General features: G+C 36.7%; 1 protein-coding gene across 2 annotated transcripts in view; it reads left to right on the top strand.

Annotated features, from left to right (window-relative positions):
* Positions 1 to 22,315, top strand: part of Pla2r1 (phospholipase A2 receptor 1) — a 148,530-nt gene extending 126,215 nt beyond the window's left edge. For both annotated transcript variants that reach the window (XM_087199244.1, XM_087199245.1), the window contains 10 exons: positions 3,037 to 3,154; positions 3,836 to 3,966; positions 4,289 to 4,436; positions 9,935 to 10,173; positions 11,974 to 12,142; positions 13,416 to 13,556; positions 14,211 to 14,327; positions 15,525 to 15,701; positions 17,989 to 18,021; positions 18,138 to 22,315. In XM_087199244.1, coding sequence (XP_087055370.1) covers positions 3,037 to 3,154; positions 3,836 to 3,966; positions 4,289 to 4,436; positions 9,935 to 10,173; positions 11,974 to 12,142; positions 13,416 to 13,556; positions 14,211 to 14,327; positions 15,525 to 15,701; positions 17,989 to 18,021; positions 18,138 to 18,352 — 1,488 coding nt within the window. In that variant the 3' untranslated portion in view covers positions 18,353 to 22,315. The remainder of the gene's footprint in view (positions 1 to 3,036; positions 3,155 to 3,835; positions 3,967 to 4,288; positions 4,437 to 9,934; positions 10,174 to 11,973; positions 12,143 to 13,415; positions 13,557 to 14,210; positions 14,328 to 15,524; positions 15,702 to 17,988; positions 18,022 to 18,137) is intronic.
* Positions 22,316 to 22,525: the final 210 nt, after the last annotated feature.

Genomic DNA, 22,525 nt, shown 5'->3' with positions numbered 1-22,525 from the left:
GCCAGACATGAGACCTTACATTCAGTCCTCAGCACTACCAGTTAAAAACTCAAAAAGTTATATAATTTCATAAAAGTGTATAATAGGAGGACAGACCTGATTGAGCTGGTCAGAAGATAAGGCTCACTAAAGTAAAGAGAGCAGCACCTTCTAAATTCCTTTGGTCAAGGAGAATATGACATTTATGAAATTAAAGAAAGCTTAGAGAACTAGACTAGAGGAAGGAGAGATAGAAGAAGTAGGCAAGGGTAATATCGTGTTAAAGCTTCTGGTTTTTATCTTAAGAGCAATGGGAAACTTCTGAAGGATTTTAAACTAAAGAGGGACATGAGCAGGACCAATTTTGAAAAGCATCATCCAAGCTGCAGTTCCAAGGATCTATTGGAGGAGGACAAGGATGAGAAAGGTAGCATCAACAGTTACTGCAAAAGTCCAGGTGAAAGATTAGTAGCTTGAGCTAAGGTGGTGGTGGCAGAGAGCATAGGGCAGAGGGAATGGGAAAGCAAGGTGTTCTGAGAAAGGGGCTGTAGAGGTAATGGATGGGAAGGAGGAGATGCCGCTCAGATTTCAGACTTAAGTAAATGCATGCTAACTGTGCCATTCAATGTCGGCAGGAACACTGGGAAAATAGCAAGTTCAGAGGAAAGATCTTGAATGGGATTTTCGAATGCTGAGCTAGAAATTATTTTGAGACAAAGATAATTTTATATTCAAAATTCATTTGGAATATAGTAGGACCTCCCTGATCTACAATAATAATCAGAGATGCATTAAACTCAAATGTATTTTTTGTAAATTAGTAAGTAAATAGACAATTTAAAATTAAGGATGCTATATTTCATCTTGTTGCCTTATTTATTTATTTATTTATTTATTTATTTGGGGGTTTTTGGTACCGGGGATTGAACTCAGGACCTTGCACTTGCAAGGCAGGAGTTAGAACCACTGAGCTAAATCCCTAGCCCATTGCTGCCTTATTTAATTATTAATGATGCCATTTTAGCATGTGTTAGTAAATATGTTACATTTTTTAAAACAATCAAGTTGTGGTTATGGGAGGCCATACTTCCACTGTCAAGCTGGTAAATATTGACTGAGGCAAATGTGTGAGAAAATGGATGGAGGTGATGTTTTTCTGGAGAGATTTATTGGGCTAACTGAACCAATGAGGTTCATTGGTATTTATGAATGGTTCATTAGTGTGACTATCTGAGCACAAAACGAATTCACATTAAATGATAAGACTTTCTAATAATTAGTATGTGCCACTCTTTGGAATTTGTAATTAGAAGAAATGGACAAAATGAAAAGAAATAGATGAAAGGATAGTTATAAAATTGAACTCCTTTAAAGCCAATTCAGTTTCTTTGTGAAACAAATAAAGCAAAGGGGATCAAAAGAATTGAAAATGCATTTCCTCTCTTGGTTGGTAACTCAACTTCAGGCTAGATCAGGGTTTCTGGGTTTTATCCTAAAAGTAATAGGAGCCTCCTAAAGGATTTAAACTAAAGAATAACATGATTGGAACTGGGTTTTGAAAGAGGTTACCTCAGCCCTGTTGACATTTGGGGCTGGATGATTCCCGATGTGGGGAAAGGATCTGTCCTGTGTATGGTCTAACGTTCAACAGCATCCCTGGTACCAATAGCAACCCCCCCACCCCAGGTGTAACAGCCCCAAATGTCTCCAGACCTTGTCAGAATATACCCTGAGAGGCAAAATCATCTTGCTTAAAAAACACGGCTAAATCGAGAATGCCTGAGAATGTCATTTGACAATGATTTTAGACTCACTTTGTTCCGTAAATGTATCCTGGGGGCCTTCTCTAATCCGACAGGCAAAGAAAAGTAAGAGGGTCTCTCTGTTTTTAAGGAGTATTTGAAGATAGAAAACTGACAAATTTAGGAATTAAAGAATTCAGGGAAGAAAATAATTATTCCAAAGTAAGATAGGGAAGAATGGTTTCTCTCTCAAATGTGGGTTTCTACCATAACCTAGAATTATTCTGTACCTAAGATCTTCTCAATAGCAAGATCTTGAGATCTGATCTATCAGTGACTGGGATTAGCTCTGCTTATCCATTGAGAAGTGAGTGAGAGAGAGGCAAATTCCAGATGGAAATTCCTTTGCATAAAGTCTCTCCTAATTTCTCTTCTTCCTAATTTCATCTGCTTATCTGCTTTCTCTTTGATTTCTCCCTCTTGCCTACTTCCATCTTGTCCCACCAATGTATTTAAATTTAATTGAGCCTTACAGAGGAAAGGAAAGCTTATCTTCCATCCTGCCAGTCCAGCCTAGTATGTATCATTCCATTTCTTATCTCATCCCATAATTAAAAAACCTCATGCCATGATTCTCACAGTAACAATCGATTCTTTTTTTTTTTCTTCCTTAAGTTACAATCAACTCTTATTACCAAGTACCACAACCTTTCTTTCTGTTTTCCATTTAACATTGATGGCAGCCTTCCCTTTTGTTTGTCCTTCTAGCTTTCCTTTGTTATCTTGCCCTTGCTGCTGCTTCTCTCATTGGGCTTTTTTTTCTCCTGGCTTTTCTCAATTGACTTATTTACTAAATGACTGACTCAAAAGTATTGAGTGAATTTAAGCAGATGATGTGTCTTGATTTCCCAGTATTCCTCTCTTGCATATGGTAAGCAAGTATGCTTATAAATAAACTGATCATTGTTACTCCCAGATTTCTTTTGAGATTAAATCTGCCACTGCAAACTTTGCATGCTGGCTGGCTCCTTTTTAGGAACAAAACTATTTTCCATTGAGCAGAATAAGATCCTGGACAACAAAACATATCCTTGCTTCTGCTCTGCCTGGCAAATGTAGGCAAGTCATTGATGTGCCCTGAATGCACTCCTCTTTGTGTCACTTTAATGCTTCAGTAGCAGCTGGAAGAAAAATGAGTTTTTTCTGCCCAAGAAAATTATGAGAATTTTCAAGCCTGATCTTCAGTGTCTCTGAGAAATTTTTAATTCATTTAGAAAAATACTGAAATGAACATTGTTTTCATATTTTTTGATAGTGCCTGTTAGTGATAGTCCCCAAAGACCCAAGCAATCTAAAGAACTGGACAGGAGCTCTGGATTTCTGCATTACAGAAGGTGGGACGCTGGTGGCCATTGAAAGTGAAGTGGAACAAGGTAGAGTACTCAATGTTCAATTAGGCTAAAATAACTTTTTATTCAAGTAGTAATTAAGGCATTCCAAAAATAATAACATTTCCAAATCAGCATTTAAAATACTATATTGTTGATGACACATAATGTTTCAGTTTGACTCATAAGGTTTTATGTCATAACATCTATAAAAGTCAGTATACTGCATTGCTTTATAAATTGCTGAGTTTTAGAGGTTTTGATTTTACCAGTAGCTGGAAAGCATAAAGACTTATTTATAATCTCTGTTTCAAAATGACTAAAATAATCCCAAGCATAATCTACTATAATTGCATGGAATAATTTTTAGATCCCTTTAGATTAACCTACACACTTTCATTTGATTTTTAGGCAATTATGTACTTTAGTTTAATTATAGTAGATAAATCCTGTGTTATTTAAAAAAGCATTAAATAAACACTAGAAATTGTTTTGTTAATGATATGATGGGATCTCAGGTTATCAAGCTAATTTCTGTCAATTTAAACTGAAACAAAAGTGAAAGAAACTGCATTACCTTAACAAGAACAAAGTAACAAATTCTACAATTGATTTCTAATTAAGTTTTGCTATCATTTAAATATAATCAGAGCTCTAAAGAGAATTTGATGATTACCCAAATGGTTTATATGGTGTTAAATTAGATAATGTATTCCTATTTTTCAGCTTTCATTACTATGAATCTTTTTGGCCAGATCACTAATGTGTGGATAGGGTTACAAAATGATGATTATGAAAAATGGCTAAATGGAAAGCCTGTGGCTTATTCTAACTGGTCTCCATTTGATATAATGAATGTAAGTTTTAAGATTGTTTTAAAAATTATTTTAACAAGAGATCATATTCAGGACCTGTTTAGTAAAGCTTTTTTTCTTTCAAATATTTATTTGTATAAATTTTTTTGTTTATTAATATATCAATTTTTAGTCATATAATTTTAGGTATAAATGTAATAACATCACAATGATTATTTATTTTTGAGGTTATGGAGTGGTTTGTGAATAAATTTGCTAAGTACAAATATAGTGTTTTGACTTTTAGTGATGTTCTAAATTAAAATTTCAATATTATAATCATGTTGTATGTTACTATATTTTTATGACATATGTTATTTTAAAGATTCCAAATCATAATACCACCGAAGTTCAAAAACACACTCCTCTCTGTGCCTTGCTGTCAAGTAATCCTAATTTTCATTTCACTGGAAAATGGTATTTTGAAGACTGTGGAAAAGAAGGCTATGGATTTGTTTGTGAAAAAATGCAGGGTAAGAAATAATTGGGGTTTTGTTTCTTTTGTTTTCTCGACCCTTCCTTTCTTCCATATTTGCTTTACATAACTGTACAGGAAACAGTTCCACAGCTAACATTCTGAAGCACTTGTTCTTTGTCTTTACATATATTTACTCACTTAATCCCCACTACCCTTGGACTATGTCCTTTAGTTGTGTTCTAAGTAAGGACTACTGAGGCCACTTGACTGATAGCCAAGGCTGATATCCACTTTAGGTCTATTAGGTGGTTTTACTGCTTCATTCTAGGATTATATATCTGTATTAGTCCATTTTCTGGCACTATAATGAAACATTATAATGCAGTTGACAGGCTACCTTATAAAGAAAAGAACTTCATGTTGGCTCATGATTCTGGTCCAAAATCAACATCCAAATCTACATCTGGCGATAGACTTCATGCAGGCAGACTCCCAAGGTGGTACAGGACATCACATGGTGAAAGTTAGGGAAAGCAAGTGTATCCTCTCTCTTCCCCTACAGAGCCACCAGATCAGTCACGGAGGCTCCACCCAGATGACTTTGTGTAATCCTAGTCACCTCCCAAATGTCCACCCTCTAAACTTCATATTCAGATTATTTCCACCCACTTACTATTTTATAATGAGGGTTAAATTTCAAAAAATGGCCCTTTGGGGAGCACATTCAAGCTATATCTAAGCCACAGCAAAGTCTATTCAGGCAAATTTTTTAAGTGTTACCTAGAAAATTTTAAAAAAGAATCAGGAAGATGATTGACACATACTGCTTTCTCAAAACACTAAATATGGTCTCTGTGGCTAAATAGGACATGCAGTATGTTTCTGGAACCAAAGGGCAGAACCCCGTTGATTTCTGGTGCAAAATGCCAAAGCTGTATGTGGTCATTGGCTTGAGATTTATCTTGGCTCATAGCTATGTAGGTCCCAGCTCATGTTCAATAGCCAAAGCAGTACATCATGGCAGGAGCACATCCAGAGCAAAACCATTCATCTTGTGACCAGTAAATAAAAAGGAAGGAAGAAGAAGAGACTAAGGTCCTGCAATCCCTTTCAAGGGCATGCCCCCAGTGACATAAAAACCTCCCAGTAGGCCTCACTCTTAAAGAGTTCACTACCTCCCAGTAGAGCTACCCTGGGGCGAAGCCTTTAATACATGGACCTAGGAGGCATTTAAGATTCGAACTATAGCACCACACCATTACAAATAGCCAATGGGATCAATAAGTAGTGTGAATGCACTGTGAGTGACCTTGAGAGATAAAAATAAAACCTACAGCTCTTGCTTTCACTGAGTACTGGATATCTGTACCACACCACTCTAGGAGGGCATGTTTGAGTCTGGAGCTGTGTGGAGCTCTGGACAGCCTAACACATAGGTGTTTACTTGGAGTATGAATTCCATTTCTTATTAAGTGTCACCCCATGCTCAGAAAAGCAGTTCCAGGAATGCTCCATTTCTGCTTCTCCTTATCATTTAAGCATAGTAGTCAGGAGCTGAAAAAAGATACTAAATCTGTAATAGCAAGAGTAATATAGTAGGGGAGGAACCTTGTAGGGAAAGAAAGAATATCAGTATACCATGTACTTCCGCTCTTATGATATACTTGGCACTATACCTTCGGTTTACAAGCATTATGCCATAAAAATCCTTGAGACAATGAAATAGGTCAAAGTCTCCCCATTTTACAGATAAAGAACTTGAGGCTTTAAAAAATAACACACTTAAGATCTGTCGGTTAAATATGAAGATTCTCTTCTGCTACTGTACTATCTCTTCTTGAAATTTACCCTCTGATCACTTTCTTTCTTTGGTATTTTGAGGACTAATAATATAGATGTTCTCTTGGGGAGAGTAGAGAGTAGTGTTGGATGAGAGCATTGGCCCTGAGGCACCACCCCTCAAGGGTTCCCACCTCACCTGACCTCTGTAAATAAACTTCAGTCAATTTACTTATCATCTATGAACCTTGATTTTAGCATCTATCAAATGAGGTAATAACTATTTCAAACTCTCTATGCGTATATAATGCCCAGTATAGTTCCTAACATATGTTGAACAGATGATAGTTTCCCAAGTTATTATTATGAAAAGTTTTATTCAACTTAACAAATTCTTATAAATTACAATGAATAACAAAGTTCTATTCCTTTGGTTGCTATGTAAATGTGTGCTCGCATTGAGCTTCACCTAAAAGTGCTTATTTGACTAAAAGATAAAAGAGATATGAACAAAAAGAAAAAGGCAAAGGCAAGATCCATCCCCACTAGTTTGGAAGTTCATTTTCAATAGATTCTTCTTTTTTCAGGGCAATGAGCAACAAAATCACATTACTGAAAATCACTTATGAGTTAGTGTAATTTGATGGAATTAATTAAGTAGGAAGTATAACTCAGTGAGGGAAACAGTCAAATTGGTATTTGGATCACATATACAAAGAACTGCAATTACTTTTCTTTTTAGTGGTACTGGATATTTTTAATAGTACTCAAGGTCTTCACACTAAGCTACATCCCCAGCCATTTATTTATTTATTTGTTTGTTAATTTATTTTTTTTTTTGAGCCAGTCTTATTAAGTTACTAAGTTCCCAAGCTGGGCTTAAACTTGCAATCCTTCTGCCCCAGCCTCCCAGCATGCTGGGGTTACAGGCATGTACCACCACACCCCGCTGAATTTCAGTTACTTTAATTTTTGTAATTTAATTTACTCATTTTGAAATAGCAACTTTCTTTTTTTTGTATTAAATTCTTTTATTGGTACATTGTAGGTATACAACACAATTACATTTCTCATTGGGAACTGTACCTTTACATAATGCATCTTGGTTCTTATTTTTTCCCCATTCCTAGTCCTCCCTTCACACCCTCCACCCTTCCCTATTTACAAAGACTTTATTTCCATTTTTTCCATTTCTCAGCATTTTTCCTTTCTCTTCTTTCCTTTCCCCTGCCCCGCCCACTACCCCTACCCCTTTGGACCTTTTCTTCCTATTTTACATTTTCGATTATTCATTCTAATCATTGGTACATTTTAGGTATACAATACAATGACATTCATCATTGGAAATTTGCACCTTTACATAGTCTCTCTTGGTTCTTATTTTTCACCCTTGCCCAGCTCTCCCTTCAACCCCTCCATTCCTCCCTATTTACAAAGATTTTGTTCCTATTTTTCCATTTTCTCTTATTAATCCCATTCCCTTCTATCCTTTCCCCTAACCCTCCCACTTCCTTCCCCTTTGCCCCTTTTCTTCCCATTTCACATTACCTAGTATATATTTAGTCCTTATTTACACTTTCAGTTTCTCACACCAGAGAAACTATTCAGTATTTACACATGTGTGTCCTATTTATTTCACTTAAGAGTATTGCCTCGATGTGCATCCACTTAGCTATAAATGTTTCTAATTTCTCATTTTTTATGGCTGAGTAGTACTCCATTTTATTAAAAAACCACATTTTCTTTATCCAGTCTCCAGTTGACGGGCATTTGGGCTGTTTCCAAGTTTTAGCTATCACAAAATGTGCTGCTATGAACATAGGCACACATATATCACTGTGGTATGATTCTTTTAATTCTTTGGGGAAGATCCTCAGCAGTGGAATAGCAGGGTCAAATGGGACTTCCAGTCCTAGTTCTATGAGGTGTCTCCATACTGATTTCCACAGTGGTTTCACCAGTCTACACTCCCACCAGCAGTGCAGCAAGGTTTCTCTTTCCCCACAGCCCCACCAGCATTTGTTATTGCTTGATTTCATGATAGCAGCCGTTCTTTCTGGAGTGAAGTGGAATCTCAGCATTGTTTTCATTTGCATCTCTCGAATGACCAGTGATGCTGAACATTTTTTGATGTATTTATTTGCTATTTCTACTTCTTTGTCTGAGAAATGTCTGTTCATTTCAGATGCCCATTTTTGGATTAGGTCTTTAAATTTGGGAGGTCTGATCTTTTTAAGTTCTTTATAGATTCGAGATAGTAGACCTTTGTCTGAGGAAGAGCAGGTGAAGATTTTTTCCCACATTTGTGGGTTGTCTCTTCACACTGCTGGTGGTTTCTCTTGCTGTGCAGAATAGCTACTTTCTTATATTGATTCAGTACAAATAACCATAGACTGGGTACATAGACTGGCAAACAAACTTCTAGCAAAGAGTAAACCGATAAAAACACAATCCATCACAAATTAGTTGGTAAATAGAAGAATTTCATTTTGATTTTGCAATATGTGCTACTGCTACATAGAGGTAGCAGTTTCAGGTAAAAGTCAGTTTCCCACTTTGCCACTTTTACTGGGGGAGAGTGTGACCAGAGTAAGAGAAGAAAGCAAGAAGCAACATTTCTCGAGTGCCCCCCTGTCCCAGGTACAACAGTATGTGTCCTATGTGCTTATCTCAATGAATTCCAACCCACACCTCTCAAGGGAGACTGTATTAATTTCTTATGGACCAAAAATTTGAATTTAGGGAAATTAATTCACCCAAGATTATTTCAGCTAATTAGGGACAGAGATGGGATTAAGTCCTTTTCTTTCTTTCTTTCTTTCTTTCTTTTCTTTCTTTCTTTCTTTCTTTCTTTCTTTCTTTCTGGACATATCCACACTTCACCATGCTCCTTTGCAGTGATTTCAAATGTAATAAAACCAGTACACAGAGAGGAATTTAAGTCACTTTAGATCAAGTAGTACAGAAACTTAACTTTGTTTTCATGTTTCAGCTTTTCTAAATTCAGCCTATCCTAGAACATAACATAATACCAAACAAAAGGCAAGATCACACAGTGAAGAGGAAACACCTGTAGGTCAGACATAGGCTTGCCTTTCACCTGATCACAGTTGCTCAAAATGAACGGGTGAGCCCTGTTGATCACATACTGGAAAAACCTTGCCTTTTGATTTATAAATCTGGACTCTGAAAGGTGATGTATTGATAGCAATTGTTTATAGCAACTGTGTGTATTTGTAGTATTTATTAACTTGAGTTATATTCTTTTTAGAATTTATACATTAACCATGGTAATGATAATCATACAGCGTCAGAAGTTTAATCAAATGTTTTATCTGAGAACATGTAAAATTAGGTTTGCAATGCAATCTATGACTATGTTATATTTGTTAATATTCTCTTACTAAGTATGGAGTTCTGCCAGAGCAGTATGATAGGCAAAGTACAGCTACTAGAGTGAAACCTGACTAAAGAGATTACCAGCAGCTCTTCTAAAAAGTGGTTGGTTTGGCAACAAGTGGTCAGAAATGGAAAATCTAGAAATGATTCTGTCCGTGTTTATATTTTTAAAGAAAGCTATTTATTAAATTCCCTAAGTGTTCTAATTCTTTAGCATGGTATATACATTCAAGTAATGTCCTCATTTCAAAATAGTCAATTCTGAAAGAAAAATTCTCTGATCAATATGGATCATGGTGATAGGGATCCATAAGTTTTGTTTCCTCTTTTTCTCATCAGATGCTACAGATGATTTGGTTGTTCTTCTTGTTCTAGATACTTCTGGACACCGTGTAAATGCATCAGATATGTATCCAATCCCCAATACCTTAGAATATGGAAACAGAACTTACAAAATAATTAATGCAAATATGACTTGGTATGCAGCAATAAAAGCCTGCCTGATGCATGGAGCAGAACTTGTGAGCATTGCAGACCAGTATCATCAGTCCTTCCTCACCGTTGTCCTCAACCGGCTAGGACGTGCCCACTGGATTGGACTGTTCACCACTAACGTAGGTGTCCTAAGTCCTTTGGAACATCTTTGCATAATTAGATTTCACATCTACCTCTTAATGACAAGATGTAGCCACAGAAATTTGCACAGAAAATAATTTACTAATACATAATAACACTAAATATAAAGTTTAAAGGGTTGGTTTATACAAAAACTGCTAACTGACCTTAGGAACAACCTATGACTACAGAATAAGAGTGTCCATCTTTTCAGGATAAACATTAACTTGCTTAATTTTTTTTTTTTTTTTTTTTTGGTACTTGGAATCAAACTCAGGACCTTGTACTTTCAAGGCAGGCAGCGGCACCACTGAGCTAAATCCCTGGTCCTAACTTGCTTAATTTTTAGACTTCATGGCCCTCTAAAATTCTCCAAACATTTCCAAGCAGCCCTGAATCCTGCCACAACTATGCTCCAGAACACATCTTGAACTCAAGCACTGCATTGGGGTAATTTGTTACACATCAGGGATCCCCAAGATAAACGACTCATGCTTCCTGCCTAGAAAATTGATTGTTAATTAATTCAGTACCTCTTGAAATTTAAAATGTGAGGTTTGGGTTTTGGTTTTTTCCTCTAGTAGTGGGATTTAGAGGATAAGATTTTTTGTTTTGTTTTCTGGTGTTTTTAAATAAAAATATTACACAAAGTAGTGAAGAGTAAACTCAATTCTATCCTACCCCTAGTTCTACTCCTTTGTTATTGTAAGTGGTTTCTCGTGTGCCATCTAGAAATTATATGTGTATCCACATTATCCACATGTAATAGAGGAATATGTACATTGTGTTTTAAACACAAATGAGATCATACTATGTATGTGGTTCTTGCTTTTCTATGTAATGCGTCTGCCACAATTTTCCTCCAGAGCACATAAAAATCTCATGCATTCTCTGGAACAGCAGGATATAAGGATATACTGTGCTACAGTTTATTAAACCATTCTTTTGTGAATGTGTATTTGCACAACTAGTATTATGCAAGTAGGATAAATTTCCAGAAGTGAAATTGCTTAGCACATTTAAATTGTAACAAGTACTGCCAAATCATCCTCCAAAAGTTTGCACCAATTTACACACCTCATAATAACATCTAGTTTTGGGGTTTTGTTTTTGAGACAAGGTCTCACTATGCAATTTAGGCTGGCCTGGAACTCACTATGAGCCCAAACTGGCCTCAAATTTACAACAATGCTCCTGCCTCAGCCTCCCAAGACCTGGGATTACAAGTGTGAGCCACCATGGTTGGCATTATATCTAAGTTTTTTCACATCCTTACTAACACACACTATTATCAAAGTGTTAATTTTTGCCAGTGGGATGGTTGAAAGAATGGTATTGTATGGTTTTTATTGAATTTTTGTATCAAAGAATGTTTTAACTTTATGCAGTCAATTTTGCTGTATGGTCACTGGATTTTGTATAACTTAGATTCCCCATACACCAAATATATAAACATTTTTAGCTAAATTTTCTTTCACATTTTTATGTTTTCAATCTTATGCTTGAATCTTTGATCAGTCTGGAGTTTATTTTGGTGTAAAGAAACAAGGTTTTGATCCTACTTCCCTCTGATTACTTACTAAGAAATTGTGGTGGCAAGAAGCCAAGGATTCCTCAAAACTAAAAAAGATGTCACTTATGGCAGATACTCCTTTTTGTCAAGCTGAATTCATAAGCTGTCTTATAAAAAAAAGTATGGAAATAGAAATCTGTGTGAGAAGTGTGGGATGCTTAGACAGCACTGGATAATGTTGCCAGCAGTCTTGCCAAGGAAATGATGACTCAATTTCCCTCCACAGAATGGTCGTAATTTTGACTGGTCAGATGGCACCAAATCCTCTTTCACTTTTTGGAAAGATGAGGAGCCATCTTTCTTTGGTGACTGTGTTTTTGCTGACATGAATGGACGCTGGCATAGCGCAGCCTGTGAGTCATTTCTGCAGGGTGCCATTTGTCATGTGCCCACTGGTAGGTACAATTATATTCAACTCAAAAATATGTCCTGTGCACCTATTGTGTGCAAGGCTGTGTTGAGCAGGGAGTATGGGCATGAGTAGCAAGAAGAATTCTCTGTGCTCAAGAAGTCTCTGGTCTGGTCAGTGATGTAAAGACAAATAACTCTTACACCAGGCATGACTTTCAAATGAGATGAGAGAGGTGGCAAGTATTGTGGGAGTTCTCAAGGAAAGAATGCATCATATCCATTTGGGGAATGCAGAACGGACATGACAGTGCAGATAGGCCTTCAAACAGTGGGATGTAAATAAGCAATAATAGAACATGGTGAAGCATTCTTAGGAGAAAAGCTGAGAGAAAAACAGTGGGATGGCAGGGCTGGGAGTGTGTGAGGCAAAGCCAGTGTTTGCCTATATCATAGGTTACAGGTAAGGGAGAGAAGGAAAATCGGACTAGAAGCAAACATCACGAGCATGTGTAGAGGACTGTGACAGGGGATTTGATTAGTTGATAATCAAGATTAACTATGCATATAAGAATATATAATATATATTAATTCTGTTCCTAATATACTATAAAACCTGCTCTTCCTTTTTGAAAACAATAAATTCACTAAGTGCTTGGAAAGTCTCAGGTACTAATGCATTTAAGCTTCTAACATTGTAAAAATGGTATTATTGTTAGCTCCCTTTATAAAGAAACCAACATGTAGGGTAACAGGCCCACAGCCACACAACTAGGAAGTGGTGGAGCCAGGATCTCAGCGTGGATGTGTCTGACTGCCTTGCTTGCTCTCTGTTGTAAAGTTCCTTCAAGTTTCCTTTATTTTATGGTATGATATTTTATTGAATACATTATTTTCTCACATAGGTTTATTAGTAAGGATTTTTTTAAGTCTGTGATATTCAGCACTGCATAGAACTTATTTTGTATATTTGGAAATTCCTCTTGACAGCATTGTTTCACTGCCACTATTTCCAAGAATCATATCTTCCAGATATCCCAACCTTGTTGTAAACATGACCCAGTCAGGACTCAAACTAAGCCCACAAAACTATGTATTAATATGCCCTGCTATGTTTAGGTAAGGATTAGTTCTTCCAGAAATGCTAAATACTGGCTCAAATTTTGAAATCGTTTACATTGAATCTGACCTTTCAGACTATTACCATGAAAATCTTACTGCATGTATTCATCTTGTTCTTTCATAGAATGTAATGCAATATTTATTTCAATAAATGAACTCCATCTCCACCCTGAAATCATAACTGGTTTTTCTTCATAGAGAGAAAACTATTTGAACACCCAGTGTTGTGCTCAGAAACATCTATTCCCTGGATAAAATTTAAGAGTAATTGCTACAGTTTTTCTACAGTCCTAGACAGTACAAGTTTTGAGGCTGCTCATGAATTTTGCAAAAAGGAAGGTAATTCTTTTGTGATGGTAAAATGCTTTCATGTGCGCCTTCTTGACACTCTAGTAAGCAATATGGTTTCATCATTTGTCTGATTAGTTAGTGACATTAAGAGCAAAAAAAAAACCTAAGATGCATACTATTGAGTTTGTTTGTTTGATGAGCAGCTAATATATGCAACTCAATGTCCAATGTAAAATTTGAAAACATAAAATGATTTCTCAGCATACTGCACTTTCCCAAGAAAAAGTTCCTTTTGAATGCACTTGCATTATGAATTTTAATGTTCTCTAAAATAAATACCACTTTAATTTCTTAAGCACAAGCGTGTATCTTTTAATAAACATGGTTTAAATTAAAGTTTTAATAAAAAATCACTTATTAATGATGGAAATTTTGGGCTGGGTGTGTATCTTAGTGGTAGACCACATACCTAGCCTGTGTGAGGCTCTGGTTGACTCCCAGAGTCAAGCGCATATTCGTGCACGAGCGCGCGCGCGCGCGCGCGCACACACACACACATATAAACACACATCATGTTGAGTAGTAGAAATTTTTACTCTTCAAAGCCTCTACTCTACAAGTAATGGTATAGGAAACAATTTTAAAATTATAAGTATGTGTAAGCACAAATACTTGTTCATTTGCTGTTTTCATCTTTTGTAGGATCTAATCTGTTAACAATCAAGGATGAAGCTGAAAATTCATTTCTCCTAGAAGAGCTTTTAGCTTTTGGTTCTTCTGTCCAGATGGTTTGGTTGAATGCTCAAATTGATAGTAAGAGTAAGTGATTTGAGTGGAGATGAGGAGAGGGCATAAATAAATATATGGCATCTGTGAGACAGAAAATTCTCCTTGTGCACATTTGCTGGCGGGGGTGGGGGATAGTATGAATCCTTAAGCCATTTTTCCAAAAACAATATTGTTATCTTATTTATGCTCCCTTGTCCTTTGAAATAACCCCAGCATAGCAGACATCAAAACAAACAAGCAACAGGTTTAGCTTGATACTTACTGTGATGATGCTTGGTTGGAACTCTGTTCACAGACTAAGTCGCAGTACACCAAAACCATATTGATTTGAAAATACCCCAGATTCCTAAGTATTAGAAAAGCACAATAGAGTTATGGAAATGTTTCAGTGATAAATTGTGCTATTAGAATTCTTATTTGCTACTCATAAAAACCAGAGTTTGTAATAAAGTGGAAGCATGGTATTCTCTTCTTTATGTAATTGATGGTTATTGAAAGATACTACTTGTAAGGAAAATTATTTTAATTGGCATGAAGAGCTTGTTACAGTGGTGTATCAGGGCAGGGGGTGAGCCTACCCTTGCAAAGAGTAATTTAATCATTGACATTATTTAGAATTTCTAGCAGATGGCGATAATAGAAAGCAGGCTTACTTAATAATAGAAATATGGCGATAATAGAAAGCAATTACTTTTAGGTAACTTTATTGTTAGCTTTAAGTTCTTTTCAGACAGTGCACCCCATGTACACCTTATTACCTATGCCCAGGATGAACTCTGCCGTTGCCCCTACTCCCTTTGTATATCACTGGCTTGCTATTTAAAATGCATTGTAAAATACCTTTAGAAAGTGAGTCATTTTGTAATGACACAGATGTTAGGACTTCAAAGGATTTTTTCTTTACATTGACTAGTTTCATTTACTAAATGATTTCTTTAAATTGGTTAAAAATTACATGGAACATTTAAAAATTCAAGCTGTTACATTAAAAAACATGATGAACTAAATGAGAATATATCTAAAGTAAATAGAGGATGGCTCACAAGGCAACTTTTTTAATACCTACCTTTTGATGTTGGGTTCATGACTGTGTTTATGGAGGCAAGCAAATGCTTCCAAGAGAATATCACGAAATTTGAGAGGTGCTTTATATGGTTCTTCATTCCAGACTTAGAATATCTCATAACTATGCACATAATTCATAGTAAGTCAGTAATTTTTCCACAGATGAAACCATAAAGTGGTTTGATGGAACACCCACAGACCAGTCAAACTGGGGCATTTGGAAAACAGACATGGACCCCCTCAAGTCCCATCAGTGCATTGCCCTGAGGATCCCTGAAGGAGTGTGGCAGTTATCCCCGTGTCAAGACAAGAAGGGGTTTATATGTAAAATGGAGGCAGGTTGGTAACATCAGAGGGTAATTCTTCATTTTGATTCTACCTTGACTACTGTTACCCCACCACTTTAGCATTTAAGCTTATGTGAAATCCATGTACTCAGAGACTATCTGATAGGTTCTGGCATTATCATCTTATTCTATAGCAAACAAGGGCGAGAATATTCAGCTCCTTTTTTCACTGATGTGAAGAAAAAAATCCTTATGAATGCAAAGACTTTATGACTTTCTTGTGTCATCCTGGCTGTTAACTGAACAGGAAAAAGGCAGTGTACCTCATGTGAAGAGAACTAGAGTATAAACAAGCAACCTTCATTCAAATGTTGTGCTCAAAATATTAATGTTCCATCTTCAGCCTCAAGAAATGGAATCTATATATTTGGTGTATTTTTTGTGAACAAGTAGATGTGATTCTCTGTTGCAAGCATAATATATCATAAAAGTTATATTTTATCTGGAAAAATGCACTTAGTGTATAATGATAAAAATTAATTTTAGAAATGTAAGCCAGAAGATTCTAATCAGTTGCAAACAATAGCAGAGATTTCTAAGATAGGCTGTCAGGAAGGGTCACTGACAGTGGGAAAATGTTTACAGTATTCAGAATGTTTTGCAGATGTCATTATATCAAGAAGGAGGGATTGGTATTCTCTGGGCTGCTGGAAAAGTCTTTAGAGGTGAGGCTCTGGGATCTCAAAGGATGAAGAGAATTTTAGAAGCTGGAACAGAGGAAGAACCACATTTTGGACAAAGACCTAGCTAGAATGGCCAAAGGCAGCAATGGAAAATGAACTGCAGTTGAAGGCTCCTGTTTGGGACTGAGGAAAATACAGTTGACCCGTGAGGCAGGATCCATCCACAAAGAGTGCCAGGCTAGTAGGCTGAGCTTCCTGGCAGAGGAGACAGGAACCCACTGTGTGCTCTGTGGATACCTGCAACAAAATTGCACTCACCCAGGGCAAAGATCAGCATTTGTAATCTCAATGGTAGAACTAAAAAAGGAGAGAACAAACAGGAGGAGAGAATCATCGGGTCTTGGAGACCAATTAGACAGTGGGAATGAAGAGAAAAAAATCTGTGGGTGTGGGCACCAATGTTTGAAACTCTAGTAGTATGAGTATTCTGTGTGAGAAACATAACTAAAAAATAGTATGCCAACTTATCACCAGCCTCTAAGTATCAAGAACAAATCAGAAACACCTGATGCCTTCTTGTACGTACAGGACTTTGAAGCTTTTTATAATGCAGGACACCTTTTTTTATCCTCACAGCAACTTCCCAAGGTAGTGGAGGAGATAAAACATCCCCACTTTAAAGATGAGAAAAGTGTTTGTCCAAACTGAGGCTGTATCAAGGACTGCACTCCAAATATCCTAAGTGCTCTTCTATGCCTTCCATTGCCCTTACCCTGAAAATAAGTATCTTTCAACAGTCTTTAATAAAGAAGTACCTTCACACACAATGTTTTCAGTAACTTACAGCAAAATTACATCAGATTATTTTTAAATTACAAAAACAAGGTTTTTAAAAAATGTGGTTTACTATTGATAACAACAGTGATGTTTCTTATGCATCTACTGAAGTGAGTGGAAGTAGAGCTTCCAGATGTTTCTGCTTCTCGCAGATGTATTCCCTGAGCTTCCCTGGATCATTGTCTACATCTTTCTCAAGGCTTAACCCAGTTCAAAAATTGCAGACTTCAAAGTTTCAGATAGTCTACTTGAAAGAGATATATTTTTACAATAGAAAGTCCTAAAGCAGGGGCTAGCTCACTTTTTAAGTAGAGGAGCTATTCATTTCCCAAGACTCTTGAGGTGCCAGAGGCAAGAAAATGCTGATTGTAAAATCCTTGCATAGAGGCAGGCAAGTTATCCTAGCTGGACAAACTCCACATTAGATCCCAACAAAACTTTATTTTACTTGTATTTCTGTTGTATCACAGTGCTAAGACTTGATGGAAATTATTTGGCTTAAAAGAAGCAGTGTATATCTGTGAGCACTAATAACAATGAACACTCTAAATCCAGGGGCACTGACTTTTCTTATAAAGGGCCACAGAGTAAATACTTTAGCTTTGGGACCATACAGTCTCTGTCCTTCTAATATTGCTTCATGAAAACAGTCATAAACAATACATAAATGAATGAATATGGCTAAGTTTCAATAAAACATTATTATAGAAACAAATGGCCAGATTGCCCATGACCTGTAGTTTACCAAACCCTGCTATAAGTAGTAACATGATTTTGCTGTATTAGAAAAACCTTAATTATATTTTTTATTGATTTTAGATATTCACACTGAAAAGGAGCTTCCAGGAAAAGGTAGGTTGAGATATTTTGATTTTTCTTAGAAATAATAAAATAGAAAGCAACAAGGTGACAGACGGTGTCTCTATTACTTCATTGTCACTGAGGTTTTCTGCTTCTTCATCTTTCAGAGCCCAGCCACAGCATTGCTCCTCTTGCCATTGCACTGACGTTGTTAATAATCCTGGTCATTTGCACACTTTCCTTCTACATATACAAGTGGAACAGTAACTTCTTCCGGAGACTTGCAGGGTTTGGGAATCCTTACTACCCTACAACCAATTTTAGTACAGTACATTTAGAAGAAAATATTCTCATCTCTGACCTTGAGAAGAATGACCAATGACAGCAAAGTTGGAGAATACCTCAGCCACGAAGATGAGTAAAGAAGACCAAAGGAATCCTGTCTGTATTTCCCTTTTACCAGATGCCGTTAGAATGTGAATAGTCTCACAGTTTTAATTATTCCTAAAGTGATTAACAGTCTTTCATTATAACCACATCACATGGATTTTGATTTATTCATTTCCATAAACTGATCTATTCTTAAAAAGGGGAAATTGGGCTGGGGATTTGGCTCAGTGGTTCTGCCGCCGGCCTCAAAGCACAAGGACCCGAGTTCAATTCCCAGTACCAAAAAAAAAAAAAGTATAGTGTATCGTGTACAGTTGTTAATTTGGGGGCTGAGGATGTAGCTCGGTGGTTCCAGCACCTCCCTCGCAAGCACAAGGTCCTGAGTTCAATCCCCAGTACCAAAAAGGGGGGGGGGGGATTATGCAATGATTATTTTTCAGAAAGATGAGAAATATTAAAGCAAAGTCCCTGTTGAAAACTCACAAACCAATGTGAATAACAGTTTTTGCATTAATAAGTTCCTACTAAAATTTTGGGGGGGATTTTAAGACTAATCTGGTACCTATTTAGACATTTGCACCCATTCAATTAAAAGAGAGAAAGAAGCAGCAAAACAAATTCTCAAATCCTATTTTGCATATGAGAAAAATAGGCTTCTGAGAGGTTTTCTCTTTGTTCTAATTTAATCATTTTCATAGATAGGTTTGGAATATGCTAATTTGTAAGTTTAAAACTCACAGGTTCTGAGCTGGGTGGTCATACAAACCTGTAATCCAGAGATCCTGCTGAAGCATGAGGACTGCAAGTTTGAGGCCAGCCTAGGCAATTTAGCAAGCCTCTGTCTCAAAATAAATATTAAAGAAAGGCTGAGGGTGTAGCTCAGTGGTAGAGCTCCCCTAGGTTCAATCCCCAGTACCACAAAAAGAACTCATTGGTTCTGGGCTCTCAACCAATTTAGGGTGATATTAATTTTTATTAGGCCTGACTTCTCAAGCTAAAGAAGAAGAAAAAAATTCTCTCTGATTTGTGAGACAAGGTCTCACTGTGTAGGCCAGGATGGCTTCAAATTTGTTGCAATCCTCCTGCCTCCACCTCTTGAGTGCAGAGATTATAGGCATTTATCACCAAGCCCAGCTTAGTTACATTTCTTTGACTAGTGTAGACGTTGGTGAACAGCACACTTTCATAAACAGCCAATAGGTAAAAAGTAGCTAAGAAAAACTTCAATTGCTAGGTAATTGCTATTTGATACTTTAAAATATCCTACAAATAGCCTTAAAGGAACATATTGATATTTGAGTACTATTAAAACTCATAGTAAGAACGAAAGATACATAAATTCTTAACCAGAAGACATAAAATATAACTGGAATTTAAAGGAAAAAAGGGGGGATCTGAATTATAGACCCACTAGAACCAGACTAGAGGACATGCTAAGAGGTACTAAATAAATTACTCTCCAACTGTAGTCCAGATACCTTTTTTATATAAATGAGATGATTTAAGTGTTCTTTGTAATACACTATGACTTCTAGGAACCATCTCCTTTTGTGTTGGACTAGCTAGTACAGCTAATTAATAATGATTAAAGGCTTGATATTGTTGGTAAATAATAAAATCAAGATCTTCCTTCATCAGTCTCTAAGAAGGAAAAATGGTTCCATAATCAATATTTAAATTTATTCATTATATAGGTTTTTTTTATTTAGTTCCTATTAAAAACATGCTATTCTAGAAAGTGGAGGTACTAGGGTTTGCAAGTCAGGACATCTCAGTGTTTATAGCACTTATATTCTACTGAGGGAAAATGGACAGTAACCCAGTAAAGAAGTCTATGCTCAGAAAACAGCAGGTGATTATGAGAGTTAAGTAAGATCCCGTGACAGAGGGAAATGGGGAATTACAGAGCCTTCCTGTGAGTGTGCATTTTAATTATTACAACCAAGTGCCTCAATGATGGTGGCCACTAGTCACAAGGGGGAGCTCCGGGAGAAAATATGAATGAATTTCTAAGTGGCAAACCAAGATCCTTAGAAAGATGATTTGAAGAGCATGCTCTGAGAAAGGGGCCCTATAGCAGCTCTTTACTACTACTGCTGCGTAGGTTACACACTAGGACAACTGACTTATAATATTTCTAAGTCTTAGAACTTCATTTCTAAAAAGATATTATACTGTGTGGCAGTTGTACATTTAACACTCAAATGAATAATTGGCTTGAAGTAAACAGATGGTATAAAGCTCAATTTAACAATCTGTCAAGTGAAATTAAAATTCTGTTCTTTTCAGGGGACTTAGTGAAAACTGTAGGCAATTAGCCTTCCAGTCAAAGCCCCACACTCATACCAACCTGACAAAATATGTCATTAGGAAAGTGCTTTTGCAGAAAGAGACAGTATTGCTTGTCAGTGTTCTGTATTTTCACAGTATTCAGTATTGAACCATATCTCCAGAGAAGCTGTCCCCCGTAAACAGATCATGCACTCCTTTCCACTGCTGAAATTTCAGAAATACAAAGTACTAAAATATGCTGCTTTATTCATATATGTGCATTTTCTACAATTTTTCCACATCTATTTTAAATCTAAACTATATTTCATAGCTACATGAAGAAGAAAAAAAGCAGGATCACAAGCTCACCCATAATTAATATGCCTCCTCACTTTAAAAATCAATTACTCTGCATGATTAAACTCAGCATCTTTATAGACTCAGGAAATGGAAAATCTGGGATTTTCCAATTAATGTTTTGAGTTTTTCTGATTTCAACATTCTTTTCCCAGGTTAAATTTTTCTTCTATTTGCAAGTTCCACTCCCTATCAAGGGTGGACTAGATGATCTGTTCAGATAGACATTCAGCCCTGGAGTTTCTTTTCTTCCTCAAAATGACATTTGGTTATGTGAGAGCTTGCTGTCCATCTGGTACTGGGAGGAGACTGACTGTGGGTGTGTGTTATATGGTGTCCACTGACAGCAGCTTTCCGGCCCACTCCCAGAGCTCTACTGGCAACTGCTGTGCAGTTTGTAGGTAGTGTAGCTTATATCTGTTCTCTGTGATTTGGCCCTATCCTGGCTGTCTCCTGAGAACTGGCTGTGACTCCCATTTGAGGTCCTCCCTGGACACCAGTTCTTGACTACAAGGCCACTTCACTCCTGTAGTAGGAAGACACTACCCAGGAACATTAACTACTCCATTAATCAGGGGAGGCTAAATGCTGTAATAAACAATCCCAACGTCTTGGAATTAGAACATAGTAAAGATTTATTTCTCATCCACCCCTACATGAGCTATTTGCTTTATCCAGCCATTCAAGGGTCCAGGCTCTTCTATGTAATCTAGGTCTCCTAAGGCCTTGGAGTTTAATAATGGGTCTCTTACCTGTGGCTGACAGAGGCAGTTAAATCAAGTAAAATAAAGACATTATTGTGATTAATTGTGTAGTTTCTATCAGTCTGTTTTTTTGTTTTTTGGTTTTTAAATTTTGGTTTGGTTTTGTTTTGATGCTAGAGATTGTACCAGGCCCTTGTTCCTGCTAAGCATGTGCTTTACCACCAAGCTACACCCCATCTTGCATCTGCTTCTGAAATACATTCTCTAAGCCACAGCCTTCAAACTGAGGACACATATTATGAGGGCGAATAGAGATTTCCAAAGGATACAGGGTATAGATACTTTTAAGGATCTCAATTTCCAGAATTTTATCCTTCATATACTATTTCTTCTTCAAAGTGACTTACCTGAGAACAGCCCTGTAATCAAGGTGTCACGCTGGTTCTTCTTTCTCACTCCTCTTTGCACAAATGTTTTTCTCTACCTTAGAAAGGAGAGGGCGTGGATTGCACACCAAATCTTTCTATGATGGCTTACCTTGGGAAAATCTTCTGTGGTACCAAAGAACAAATTTGCAATATTGGTATGATTAACCTTTTGAAAATAAAGGAATTACAAACTTAGGGCACAGACTCATGTCTTTCCTTGTGTTCATACCATACATTTTTCTGTTGAGGATGAACTAATGAGTAAGAGATGAGTTATTTGTACCCAGTATTCACAATCTGAATTAATATATATTATACAATGGAACTGCAGGAACAGTAACTGCCTTTGTTTGAGACCTTACCTCATCTATCCCCTGACTAGTGTCAAAAAATATATTTCTAGAG

Source organism: Heterocephalus glaber, unplaced genomic scaffold (assembly GCF_053883595.1).
Source record: "Heterocephalus glaber isolate CG9 unplaced genomic scaffold, H.glaber_assembly_v1.0 deba00000347, whole genome shotgun sequence".
Classification (NCBI taxonomy): Eukaryota; Metazoa; Chordata; class Mammalia; order Rodentia; family Bathyergidae; genus Heterocephalus; species Heterocephalus glaber.
Note: the sequence above shows the minus strand (reverse complement) of the source record. Positions and strands in the feature narration are given on the sequence as shown.